The 13,473-nt window shown below is 54.3% G+C and overlaps 1 protein-coding gene across 2 annotated transcripts in view; it reads right to left on the bottom strand.

Annotated features, from left to right (window-relative positions):
- Positions 1-11,156, bottom strand: part of pianp (PILR alpha associated neural protein) — a 64,219-nt gene extending 53,063 nt beyond the window's left edge. The window contains exons 1-2 of one of the 2 annotated variants that reach the window (XM_085976529.1): positions 10,985-11,156; positions 8,165-8,730 (exon numbers count right to left, since the gene is read on the bottom strand). In XM_085976529.1, coding sequence (XP_085832655.1) covers positions 8,165-8,730; positions 10,985-11,013 — 595 coding nt within the window. In that variant the 5' untranslated portion in view covers positions 11,014-11,156. The remainder of the gene's footprint in view (positions 1-8,164; positions 8,731-10,984) is intronic. The other variant, XM_085976530.1, reaches the window with a different exon arrangement.
- Positions 11,157-13,473: the final 2,317 nt, after the last annotated feature.

Here is a 13,473-nt window from a genome sequence, read left to right as displayed (position 1 = left end):
AGTGCTCGATGCTGACACTGGGTATAAATTGGGGGTACACTTTTGGGGTAATGTAGAGAGAACTCTGTATTGTACCTGCCCTGGGAGCGCTCGATGCTGACACTGGGTATAAAGTTGCGGTACACTCTCAGGGTAATGTAGAGGGAGCTCTGTATTGTACCTGTCCCGGGAGCACTCGATGCTGACACTGGGAATAAAGTGGCGATACACTGTCACTGTAATGTTGAGGGAGCTCTGTATTGTACCTGCCCCGGGAGTGCTCGATGCTGACACTGGGTATAAAGTGGGGGTGCACTGTCAGGGTAATGTAGAGGGAGGTCTGTATTGTACCTGCCCTGGGAGTGCTCGCTGCTGACACTGGGTATAAAGTGGGGGTACACTGTCAGGGTAATGAAGAGGGAGCTCTGTATTGTACCTGCCCTGGGACCGCTCGATGCTGACACTGGGTATAAAGTTGGGGTACACTGCTGGGGTAAAGTAGAGGGAGCTCTGTACTGTACCTGCCCCTGGAGTGCTCGATGCAGACACTGGGTATAAGTTGAGGGTACACTGTTGGGGTAATGTAGAGGGAGCTCTGCATTGTACCTGCCCTGGGAGCGCTCGATGCTGACACTGGGTATAAAGTGGGGGTACACAGTCAGGGTAAGGTAGAGGGAGCTCTGTATTGTACCTGCCCCGGGAGCGCTCGATGCTGACACTGGGTATAAAATGGGGGTACACTGTCAGGGTAATGTAGAGGGAGCTCTGTATTGTACCTGCCCCGGGAGTGCTCAATGCTGACACTGGGTATAAAGTGGGGGTACACTGTCAGGGTAATGTAGAGGGAGCTCTGTATTGTACCTGCCCCGGGAGTGCTCGATGCTGACACTGGGTATAAAGTGGGGGTACACTGTCAGGGTAATGTAGAGAGAGCTCTGTATTGTACCTGCCCCGGGAGCGCTCGATGCTGACACTGGGTATAAAGTGGGGGTACACTGTCAGGGTCATGTAGAGAGAGCTCTGTATTGTACCTGCCCCGGGAGCGCTCGATGCTGACACTGGGTATAAAGTGGGGGTACACTGTCAGGGTAATGTAGAGGGAGCTCTGTATTGTACCTGCCCTGGGAGCAGTCGATGCTGACACTGGGTATAAAGTGGGGGTACACTGTCAGGGTAATGTAGAGGGAGCTCTGTATTGTACCTGCCCCGGGAGCACTCGATGCTGACACTGGGTATAAAGTGGGGGTACACTTTCAGGGTAATGTAGAGCGAGCTCTGTATTCTACCTGCCCCGGGAGCACTCGATGCTGACACTGGGTATAAAGTGGGGGTACACTGTCAGGTTAATGTCGAGGGAGCTCTGTATTGTACCTGCCCCGGGAGTGCTCAATGCTGACACTGGGTATAAAGTGGGGGTACACTGTCAGGGTAATGTAGAGGGAGCTCTGTCTTGTACCTGCCCCGGGAGTGCTCGATGCTGACACTGGGTATAAAGTGGGGGTACACTGTCAGGGTAATGTAGAGGGAGCTCTGTATTGTACCTGCCCCGGGAGCGCTCGATGCTGACACTGGGTATAAAGTGGGGGTGCACTGTCAGGGTAATGTAGAGGGAGCTCTGTATTGTGCCAGCCCCGGGAGCACTCGATGCTGACACTGGGTATAAAGTGGGGGTACACTGTCAGGGTAATGTAGAGGGAGCTCTGTATTGTACCTGCCCCGGGAGCGCTCGATGCTGACACTGGGTATAAAGTAGGGGTACACTGTCAGGGTAAGGTAGAGGGAGCTCTGTATTGTACCTGCCCCGAGAGCACTCGAAGCTGACACTGGGTATAAAGTGGGGGTACACTGTCAGGGTAATGTAGAGGGAGCTCTGTATTGTACCTGCCCCGGGAGTGCTCGATCCTGACACTGGGCATAAAGTGGGGGTACACTGTCAATGTAATGTAGAGGGAGCTCTGTATTTTACCTGCCCCGGGAGTGTTCGATCCTGACACTGGGTATAAAGTGGAGGTACACTGTCAGGGTAATGTAGAGGGAGCTCTGTATTGTACCTGCCCCGGGAGCGCTCGATGCTGACACTGGGTATAAAGTGGGGGTACACTGTCAGAGTAATGTAGAGGGAGCTCTGTATTGTGCCTGCCCCGGGAGCGCTCGATGCTGACACTGGGTATAAAGTGGGGGTACACTGTCGGGGTAATGTAGAGGGAGCTCTGTATTGTACCTGCCCTGGGAGTGCTCGATGCTGAAACTGGGTAAAAAGTAGGGGTACACTGTCAGGGTAATGTAGAGGGAGCTCTGTATTGTACCTGCCCCGGGAGTGATTGATGCTGACACTGGGTATAAAGTGGGGGTACACTGTCAGGGTAATGTAGAGGGAGCTCTGTGTTGTACCTGCCCCGGGAGTGCTCGATGCTGACACTGGGTGTAAAGTGGGGGTACGCTGTTGGGGTAATGTAGAGGGAGCTCTGTATTGTACCTGCCCCGGGAGTGCTCGATGCTGACACTGGGTATAAAGTGGAGGTATACTGTTAGGGTAATGTAGAGGGAGCTCTGTAATGTACCTGCCCCGGGAGTGCTCGGCTCTGACACTGGGTATAAAGTGGGGATACACTGTTGGGGTAATGTAGAGGGAGCTCTGTACTGTACCTGCCCCTGGAGTGCTCGATGCTGACACTGGGTATAAATTGGGGCTACACTGTTGGGGTAATGTAGAGGGAGCTCTGTATTGTACCTGCCCCGGGAGTGCTCGATGCTGACACTGGGTATAAAGTGAGGGGACACTGTCAGGGTAATGTAGAGGGAGCTCTGTATTGTACCTGCCCCGGGAGCGCTCGATGCTGACACTGGGTATAAAGTGGGGGTGCACTGTCAGGGTAATGTAGAGGGAGCTCTGTATTGTACCTGCCCCGGGAGCGCTCGATGCTGACACTGGGTATAAAGTGGGTGTACACTGTCAGGGTAATGTAGAGGGAGCTCTGTATTGTACCTGCCCCGTGAGTGCTCGATGCTGACACTGGGTATAAATTGGGGGTACACTGTTGGGGTAATGTAGAGAGAGCTCTGTATTGTTCCTGCCCTGGGAGCGCTCGATGCTGACACTGGGTATAAAGTGGGGGTACACTGCTGGGTAAAGTAGAGGGAGCTCTGTACTGTACCTGCCCCTGGAGTGCTTGATGCTGACACTGGGTATAAATTGGGGGTACACTGTTGGGGCAATGTAGAGAGAGCTCTGTATTGTACCTGCCCTGGGAGTGCTCGATGCTGACACTGGGTATAAAGTGGGGGTACACTGTCAGGGTAATGTAGAGGGAGCTCTGTATTGTACCTGCCCTGGGAGTGCTCGATGCTGACACTGGGTATAAAGTGGGGGTACGCTGTTGGGGTAATGTAGAGGGAGCTCTGTATTGTACCTGCCCCGGGAGTGCTCGATGCTGACACTGGGTATAAAGTGGAGGTATACTGTTAGGGTAATGTAGAGGGAGCTCTGTATTGTACCTGCCCCGGGAGTGCTCGGCTCTGACACTGGGTATAAAGTGGGGATACACTGTTGGGGTAATGTAGAGGGAGCTCTGTACTGTACCTGCCCCTGGAGTGCTCGATGCTGACACTGGGTATAAATTGGGGCTACACTGTTGGGGTAATTTAGAGGGAGCTCTGTATTGTACCTGCCCCGGGAGTGCTCGATGCTGACACTGGGTATAAAGTGAGGGTACACTGTCAGGGTAATGTAGAGGGAGCTCTGTATTGTACCTGCCCCGGGAGCGCTCGATGCTGACACTGGGTATAAAGTGGGGGTACACTGTCAGGGTAATGTAGAGGGAGCTCTGTATTGTACCTGCCCCAGGAGCGCTCGATGCTGACACTGGGTATAAAGTGGGTGTACACTGTCAGGGTAATGTAGAGGGAGATCTGTATTGTACCTGCCCCGTGAGTGCTCGATGCTGACACTGGGTATAAAGTGGGGGTGCACTGTCAGGGTAATGTCGAGGGAGCTCTGTATTGTACCTGCCCGGGAGTGCTTGATGCTGACACTGGGTATAAAGTGGGGGTACACTGTCAGGGTAATGTAGAGGGAGATCTGTATTGTACCTGCCCCGTGAGTGCTCGATGCTGACACTGGGTATAAATTGCGGGTACACTGTTGGGGTAATGTAGAGAGAGCTCTGTATTGTACCTGCCCTGGGAGCGCTCGATGCTGACACTGGGTATAAAGTGGGGGTACACTGCTGGGGTAAAGTAGAGGGAGCTCTGTACTGTACCTGCCCCTGGAGTGCTCGATGCTGACACTGGGTATAAATTGGGGGTCCACTGTTGGGGTAATGTAGAGGGAGCTCTGTATTGTACCAGCCCCGGGAGCGCTCGATGCTGACACTGGGTATAAAGTGGGGGTAAACTGTCAGGGTAATGTCGAGGGAGCTCTGTATTGTACCTGCCCCGGGAGTGCTCGATGCTGACACTGAGTATAAAGTGGGGGTGCACTGTCAGGGTAATGTAGAGGGAGCTCTGTATTGTACCTGCCCCGGGAGCGCTCGATGCTGACACTTCTTATAAAGTGGAGGTACACTGTCAGGGTAATGTAGAGGCAGCTCTGTATTGTACCTGCCCTGGGAGCGCTCGATGCTGACACTGGGTGTAAAGTGGGGGTAAACTGTCAGGGTAATGTCGAGGGAGCTCTGTATTGGACCTGCCCTGGGAGCGCTCGATGCTGACACTGGTTATAATGTGGGGGTAAACTGTCAGGGTAATGTAGAGGGAGCTCTGTTATTGTACCTGCCCTGGGAGCGCTCGATGCTGACACTGGGTATAAAATGGGGGAACGCTGTCAGGGTAATGTAGAGGAAGCTCTGTATTCTACCTGCCCTGGGAGTGCTCGATGCTGACACTGGGTAAAAATTGGGGGTACACTGTCAGGGTAATGTAGAGGGAGCTCTGTATTGTACCTGCCCCGGGAGTGCTTGATGCTGACACTGGGTATAAAGTGGGGGTACACTGTCAGGGTAATGTAGAGGGAGCTCTGTATTGTACCTGCCCCGGGAGTGCTCGATGCTGACAGTGGGTATAAAGTAGGGGTGCACTGTCAGGGTAATGTAAAGGGAGCTCTGTCTTGTACCTGTCCTGGGAGCGCTCGATGCTGATACTGGGTATAAAGTTGCGGTACACTGTCAGAGTAATGTAGAGGAGGCTCTGTATTGTACCTGCCCCGGGAGCGCTTGATGCTGACACTGGGTATAAAGTGGGCGTACACTGTCAGGGTAATGTAGAGGGAGCTCTGTATTGTACCTGCCCTGGCAGTGCTCGATGCTGACACTGGGTATAAAGTGGGGTACACTGTCAGGGTAATGTAGAGGGAGCTCTGTATTGTACCTGCCCTGGGAGCGCTCGATGCTGACACTGGGTATAAAGTGGGGGTACACTGTCAGGGTAATGTAGAGGGAGCTCTGTATTGTACCTGCCCTGGGAGTGCTCGATGCTGACACTGGGCATAAAGTGTGGGTACACTGTCAGGGTAATGTAGAGGGAGCTCTGTATTGTACCTGTCCTGGGAGCACTCGATGCTGACACTGGGTATAAAGTGGGGGTACACTGTCAGGGTAATGTAGAGGGAGCTCTGTATTGTACCTGCCCCAGGAGTGCTTGATGCTGACACTGGGTATAAAGTGGGGGTACAATATCAGGGTAATGTAGAGGGAGCTCTGCATTGTACCTGCCCCGGGAGTGCTTGATGCTGACACTGGGTATAAAGTGGGGGTACACTGTCGGGGTAATGTAGAGGGAGCTCTGTATTGTACCTGCCCTGGGAGCGCTCGATGCTGACACTGGGTAAAATGTGGGGGTACACTGTCAGGGTAATGTAGAGGGAGCTCTGTATTGTACCTGCCCCGGGAGTGCTCGATGCTGACACTGGGTATAAAGTGGGGGTACACTGTCAGGGTAATGTAGAGGGAGCTCTGTATTGTACCTTCCCTAGGAGCGCTCGATGCTGACACTGGGTATAAAGTGGGGGTAAACTGTCAGGGTAATGTAGAGGGAGCTCTGTATTGTACCTGCCCTGGGAGCGCTCGATGCTGACACTGGTTATAAAGTGGGGGAACGCTGTCAGGGTAATGTAGAGGGAGCTCTGTATTCTACCTGCCCTGGGAGTGCTCGATGCTGACACTGGGTAAAAATTGGGGGTACACTGTCAGGGTAATGTAGAGGGAGCTCTGTATTGTACCTGCCCCGGGAGTGCTTGATGCTGACACTGGGTATAAAGTGGGGGTACACTGTCAGGGTAATGTAGAGGGAGCTCTGTCTTGCACCTGTCCTGGGAGCACTCGATGCTGACACTGGGTATAATGTTGGGGTACACTGTCAGAGTAATGTAGAGGAGGCTCTGTATTGTACCTGCCCCGGGAGCGCTTGATGCTGACACTGGGTATAAAGTGGGGGTACACTGTCAGGGTAATGTAGAGGGAGCTCTGTATTGTACCTGCCCTGGGAGCGCTCGATGCTGACACTGGGTATAAAGTGGGGGTACACTGTCAGGGTAATGTAGAGGGAGCTCTGTATTGTACCTGCCCTGGGAGTGCTCGATGCTGACACTGGGCATAAAGTGTGGGTACACTGTCAGGGTAATGTAGAGGGAGCTCTGTATTGTACCTGCCCTGGGAGTGCTCGATGCTGACACTGGGCATAAAGTGGGGGTACACTGTCAGGGTCATGTAGAGGGAGCTCTGTATTGTACCTGCCCCGGGAGTGCTCGATGCTGACACTGGGTATAAAGTGGGGGTACACTGTCAGGGTAATGTAGAGGGAGCTCTGTATTGTACCTGCCCCGGGAGTGCTCAATGCTGACACTGGGTATAAAGTGGGGGTACACTGTTGAGGTAATGTAGAGGGAGCTCTGTTTTATACCTGCCCTGGGAGTGCTCGATGCAGACACTGGGTATAAATTGGGGGTACACTGTCAGGGTAATGTAGAGGGAGCTCTGTATTGTACCTGCCCCGGGAGCGCTCGATGCTGACACTGGGTATAAAGTGGGGGTACACTGTTAGGGTAATGTAGGGGGAGCTCTGTATAGTACCTGCCCCGGGAGCGCTCAATGCTGACACTGGTTATAAAGTGGGGGTACACTGTCAGGGTAATGTAGAGAGTGCTCTGTATTGTACCTGCCCTGGGAGTGCTCGATGCTGTCACTGGGTATAAAGTGGGGGTACACTGTCAGGGTAATGTAGAGGGAGCTCTGTATTGTACCTGCCCCGGGAGTGCTCGATGCTGGCACTGGGTATTAATTGGGGGTACACTGTTGGGGTCATGTAGAGGGAGCTCTGTATTGTACCTGCCCCGGGAGTGCTCGATGCTGACACTGGGTATAAAGTGGGAGTACACTGTCAGGGTAATGTAGAGGGAGCTCTGTATTGTACCTGCCCCGGGAGTGCTCGATGCTGGCACTGGGTATAAAGTGGGGGTACACTGTCAGGGTAATGTAGAGGGAGCTCTGTATTGTACCTGCCCTGGGAGTGCCCGATGCTGACACTGGGTATAAAGTTGGGGTACACTGTCAGGGTAATGTAGAGGGAGCTCTGTATTGTACCTGCCCCGGGAGTGCTCGATGCTGACACTGGGTATAAAGTGGGGGTACACTGTCAGGTTAATGTAGAGGGAGCTCTGTATTGTACCTGCCCCGGGAGCGCTCGATGCTGACACTGGTTTTAAAGTGGGGGTACACTGTTGGGGTAACGTAGAGGGAGCTCTGTATTGTACCTGCCCCGGGAGCACTCGATGCTGACACTGGGTATAAAGTGGGGGTACACTGTCAGGGTAATGTAGAGGGAGCTCTGTATTGTACCTGCCCCGGGAGTGCTCGATGCTGACACTGGGTATAAAGTGGGGGTGCACTGTCAGGGTAATGTAGAGGGTGCTCTGTATTGTACCTGCCCCGGGAGCGCTCGATGCTGACACTGGTTTTAAAGTGGGGGTACACTGTTGGGGTAATGTAGAGGGAGCTCTGTATTGCACCTGCCCCGGGAGCACTCGATGCTGACACTGGGTATAAAGTGGGGGTACACTGTCAGGGTAATGTAGAGGGAGCTCTGTATTGTAACTGCCCCGGGAGTGCTCGATGCTGACACTGGGTATAAAGTGGGGGTACACTGTTGGGGTAATCTAGAGGGAGCTCTGTATTGTAATGTAGAGGAAACTCACCTTGTGTTGCCCTCCCGAATAGGAATGGTCCGAGAGTGGCCGGAGTCTCTCCCAGGATGACCCATTCCTGATCCGGAGTGGCGCGATCCTCGGCCTGCGCCGTCCCGAGCCCATGACGGGAGCGGCCGCCCCCGGGATGGGGAGCGCCAGGGTCGATGGCGGTCGGGTCTGTGCTGCCTTCTTCCACGGCCGTGGGACCCCACACAATGGCCCACGGGTACTGAGAAGAGCCCGGGGCCCTCTCCAGGTTGGCGGAGGTCGACGATTCCATGCCCACGTAGGCCCTGACCGCCTGCCGCCTTCCCCTGCCAAACAGCCTGGTCCTGCTAGGCCCCGACATCAACCCACCGCGGGGGGCCTCACCGTCCGTCTCTCTCCGCGGCCTGTCACCCATTCGTCGTGGTGCCTCCCCGATTGGCATCCGAAGGCCAAAGCTGGCTCGGCCGCTGTTGCTCGGGAGGTCTCTCGGTCGCCGCTCATGACCTCCAACCCCTGCGGTCTTGACCGTGCAGATTGCCAGGAGGAGCCAAAGGAGCAGAGGGGGACCGGGGCTCGGGCCAGCGCTGCTGAAAGAGAAGGAAGAACATCTTAGAGACTGAATAAGAAAGGCCCAGGCTCCATCCCCGGCCTGTGCGGAGAGTCAACGTCCAAAGATGGAGGGAGAATAGGAGGTGGGGTAGCAAAACACTGACCACAGCCCAACCCAAGTGATAGGTGTGAGCAAGACACTGAGAGGTTCAGTGCTGTGATTCGGGAGAGGGGATTGATGTAGATCCGCTTTTCCCCACGGTTAATTAGGCTGGGAACGTGACGGCCTCCACAGTCAAACAGCTGTCTGCTCTGTCACCCGTCACTGGGAGCCGTGTCAGGCCAGTTATTGATGCGTAACAGGAGATTAGCTGCTCGCAATCCTCCCTCGGGCAGAGCAGGCTATTCAACTGTGACAGGAGGCATCATTTTCCAGCATTGGTCACTGGGCAGAGATCAGGAGCAGGAACCCGGGCTGATTCACCTCCTCCCTAACCCAGGGGTCACTGGACAGGGATCAGGAGCAGGAACCCGGGCTGATTCACCCCCTCCCTAACCCAGGGATCACTGGGCAGGGATCAGGAGCAGGAACCCGGGCTGATTCACCCCCTCCCTAACCCAGGGGTCACTGGACAGGGATCATAGAAACATAGAAACATAGAGATAGGAACAGGAGTAGGCCATTCGGCCCTTCGAGCCTGCTCCGCCATTCAATGAGATCATGGCTGATCTTCGTCTGAGATCATAGCTGATCTTACCAGTTCAGTACCCCGTCCCCGCCTTTTCTCCGTAACCCTTAATCCCCTTAGCCTTCAGAAATATATCCAATTCTCTCTTGAAAATATTTATTGAATTAGCCTTCACAGCCCTCTGTGGCAGGGAATTCCACAGGCTCACCACTCTTTGAGTGAAGAAATTCTTCCTCATCTCTGTTTTAAATGATTTGCCCGCTATTTTTAGACTGTGGCCCCTGGTTCTGTGCTCCCCTGCCATTGGAAACATTCTCTCTGAATTCAGCCTGTCCAGGCCTGCCATAATTTTATATGTTTCGATGAGATCCCCTCTCAATCTTCTAAACTCCAGTGAGTACAAGCCCAAACTATTCAATCTCTCCTCGTAGGTCATTCCCGCCATTCCAGGTATCAGCCTGGTGAATCGCCGCTGCACTCTTTCCATGGCAAGAACATCCTTCCGCAGATCAGGAGCAGGAACCCAGGCTGATTCACCCCCTCCCTAACCCAGGGGTCACTGGACAGGGATCAGGAGCAGGAACCCGGGCTGATTCACCCCCTCCCTAACCCAGGGGTCACTGGACAGGGATCAGGAGCAGGAACCCGGGCTGATTCACCCCCCTCCCTAACCCAGGGGTCACTGGACAGGGATCAGGAGCAGGAACCCGGGCTGATTCACCCCCTCCCTAACCCAGGGATCACTGGGCAGGGATCAGGAGCAGGAACCCAGGCTGATTCACCCCCTCCCTAACCCAGGGGTCACTGGACAGGGATCAGGAGCAGGAACCCGGGCTGATTCACCCCCTCCCTAACCCAGGGGTCACTGGACAGGGATCAGGAGCAGGAACCCGGGCTGATTCACCCCACTCCCTAACCCAGGGGTCACTGGACAGGGATCAGGAGCAGAAACCCGGGCTGATTCACCCCCTCCCTAACCCAGGGGTCACTGGACAGGGATCAGGAGCAGGAACCCGGGCTGATTCACCCCCTCCCTAACCCAGGGGTCACTGGACTGGGATCAGGAGCAGAAACCCGGACTGATTCACCCCCTCCCTGACCCAGGGGTCACTGGACAGGGATCAGGAGCAGGAACCCGGGCTGATTCACCCCCTCCCTAACCCAGGGGTCACTGGACTGGGATCAGGAGCAGAAACCCGGACTGATTCACCCCCTCCCTGACCCAGGGGTCACTGGACAGGGATCAGGAGCAGGAACCCGGGCTGATTCACCCCCTCCCTAACCCAGGGGTCACTGGACAGGGATCAGGAGCAGGAACCCGGGCTGATTCACCCCCTCCCTAACCCAGGGGTCACTGGACAGGGATCAGGAGCAGGAACCTGGGCTGATTCACCCCCTCCCTAACCCAGGGGGTCACTGGAGAGGGATCAGGAGCAGGAACCCGGGCTGATTCACCCCCTCCCTAACCCAGGGGTCACTGGACAGGGATCAGGAGCAGGAACCCGGGCTGATTCACCCCCCCACCTCTCCCTAATCCATTGGTGATCAGTCTAAATATAAACCCCCTCCCCTACACACATACACACGCACGCGCAATCCTTACCGGCTGTCTTGCCGTGTCCTCGTGCGCATAGTTTGTTTTCTGTCTGTTGCAAGGCTTGTAGAGATGAAGGGGTGTGGGGGTGCGGTGGACAAGGACCGGAGAGCAGCTGAGGGAGGTACGGAGAAGTGGGTCGGCGGGGGGTGGAGTGGGTGGGCGAATGGGGTCCGCAGTCAAGCCCCCAGGGCTCCCGGACTGTTGACTGTTGGCGTCATCGAACCGCAGCACCCATTTCCCCCACCCCCCCCCCCCGCCCCACCACTTCCCCCCTCCTCTCCCCTTGCCTACGATCTTCTTAACAGGTGATAAAATAAAACCAGAGGTGGGACGGGGAGGAAGGATCTGAGGTGAGACGGACGCGCGATTCGCAAACCCCCTCCCCCCCTCCCACACGTCTCCGGCGAGAGGGCTAGCAGGCTTCGGAGGGGGGGGTTGGGGGCAGTGGGGAGATCGAGCAGGGGAGGGCGCACAATAGGTTTTACCGTTTGGGAAAAGAGACGAGATAGAGAGAGAGTGAGAATCAAAGTCTTCGCGCAGTCCCGAGGCACCTTTAAATATTTACATCGCTTCGGAGAAACTAAACGCGGTCCTGTAAAATAAAATCAGCTCTGGCCCTTCCGTTTCCCCTCGAGCTCCCCTTTCAACGGAGCCCGGATCGAAATAAATCTTTCTCTCTTTCCCCCCTCCCCTCCCCTGCCACCTCTTTCCGTCACCCGCTCGCACCGTTGTCTACGGAGAACAGACCCAAGAGATCCTGTCTGGCTCAGAGGAACTAGACAGGGGGACGGCCGGCTCGCTGTCGCTCCTGTTTGATTGCTGACTCTGGCGGGGCGGTTCGATGAGGGGGGCTGTGCGAGGAGTCTGCTGGAACAGATGCTGTGAGTCGCAGACTCACCTCACCTCTGGGAGGGGAGTGGGGTGGGGGGGGGTGGGGGGCGGGAGGGCAAAGCAAAGCCCTCCCTCACCACACACACACCCCACCACCCCACCCCACCTCACCCCACCTGCTGCCGCTCAGTGACTCCCGGCTTCCGAACACATCAAGGACCTTCAATCTCCATTCAAGCAGTATACTGGGGTGGTGCGGAGGGAGGCAGATACCGCAGCTCCCCAGCACCTGCTCACTCCCGGTCTCTGTCTGTCTGTCTGTCGTTCTGTTTGTGTGTCTGTATGTGTGTGTATGTCTCTCTCTCTCCCTCTCTGTACACCTCACTCTGTTTCTCTCTGTCTCTCTCTCTGTCTCTCTCTCTGACTATCTCTGTCTCTCTCCCTCTCACTATATCACTGATTCACTCTCTCTGTCTCTCTCTCTCTGTCTCTGTTTCTCTCTGTCTCTCTCTCTGTCTCTCTCTCTGACTATCTCTGTCTCTCTCCCTCTCACTATATCACTGATTCACTCTCTCTGCCTCTCTCTCTGTCTCTCTCTCTCTGTCTCTCTCTGTTTCTCTCTGTCTCTCTCTCTGTCTCTCTCTCTGACTATTTCTGTCTCTCTCCCTCTCACTATATCACTGATTCACTCTCTCTGTCTCTCTCTCTCTGTCTCTCTCTCTGTCTCTCTCTCTCTGTCTCTCTCTGTGTGTCTCTCTCTCTGTCTCTCTCTGTGACTATCTCTGTCTCTCTTCCTCTCACTATATCACTGATTCACTATCTCTGTCTCTCTCTCTCTGTCTGTCTCTCTCTGTGTCTCTCTGTCTCTCTGTCTCTCTCTGTCTCTCTCTCTCTGTCTCTCTTACGCTCGCTGCCTCTCTCCGTCTCTCACTCTCTGTCTGTCTCTCTTTCGCCGTCTATTTCTTTCTTTCTGTCTATCTCTCTGTCTCCATTGCATCCCTTTCTTCTCTTTCCATCTGATGGTGTTTAATGCTGAAAAGATCTCAACACCCCTTTGGAACACATGGGCATGTTAACTCTTTCCCTCTCACAACCCTCGCTCTCTCTCTCTGTGTTTCTCTCTCTGCCTCTCACACTGTCTCATGCTCTATCTCTGTCTCTATCGCTCTCTCTGTCCCATCTCTCTTTCTCTCTCTCTCCCTGTCTCTCTCTCTGTCTCTCTCTCTCTCCCTGTCTCTCTCTCTCTGTCTCTGTCTCTCTCTCTCTGGGATTGTGTGGCATAGGACAAGACTTGTTTTTGTAATTGTTTAGTAATTATGTGTAAATGTATATTTGCTGTCCATAGGTTAGAGACTGTGTATAAATAGATGGCTAGTATTGATAGGTTAGGGACTGTATGTAAATGAATGGTTGGTATTGGTAGGTTAGGGACTGTGTGTAAATGGATAGTTGGTGGCAATATCTTAGGGGCTGTGTGTAAATTAATAGTTGGTATTGGTAGATTAGGTACTGTGTGTAAATGGATGGTTGTATTGGTAGGTTAGGGACTGTGTGTAAATGGATGGTTGTATTGGTAGGTTAGGGACAGTGTGTAAATGGATGGTTGTATTGGTAGGTTAGGGACTGTGTGTAAATGGATGGTTGGTATTGGTAGGTTAGGGACT

Source organism: Somniosus microcephalus, unplaced genomic scaffold (genome assembly GCF_052327205.1).
Source record: "Somniosus microcephalus isolate GS21.2 unplaced genomic scaffold, FLI_Smic_1.0 unresolved_chr3, whole genome shotgun sequence".
In the NCBI taxonomy this organism is placed as follows: Eukaryota; Metazoa; Chordata; class Chondrichthyes; order Squaliformes; family Somniosidae; genus Somniosus; species Somniosus microcephalus.
This window is presented reverse-complemented; position numbering and strand designations above follow the sequence as displayed.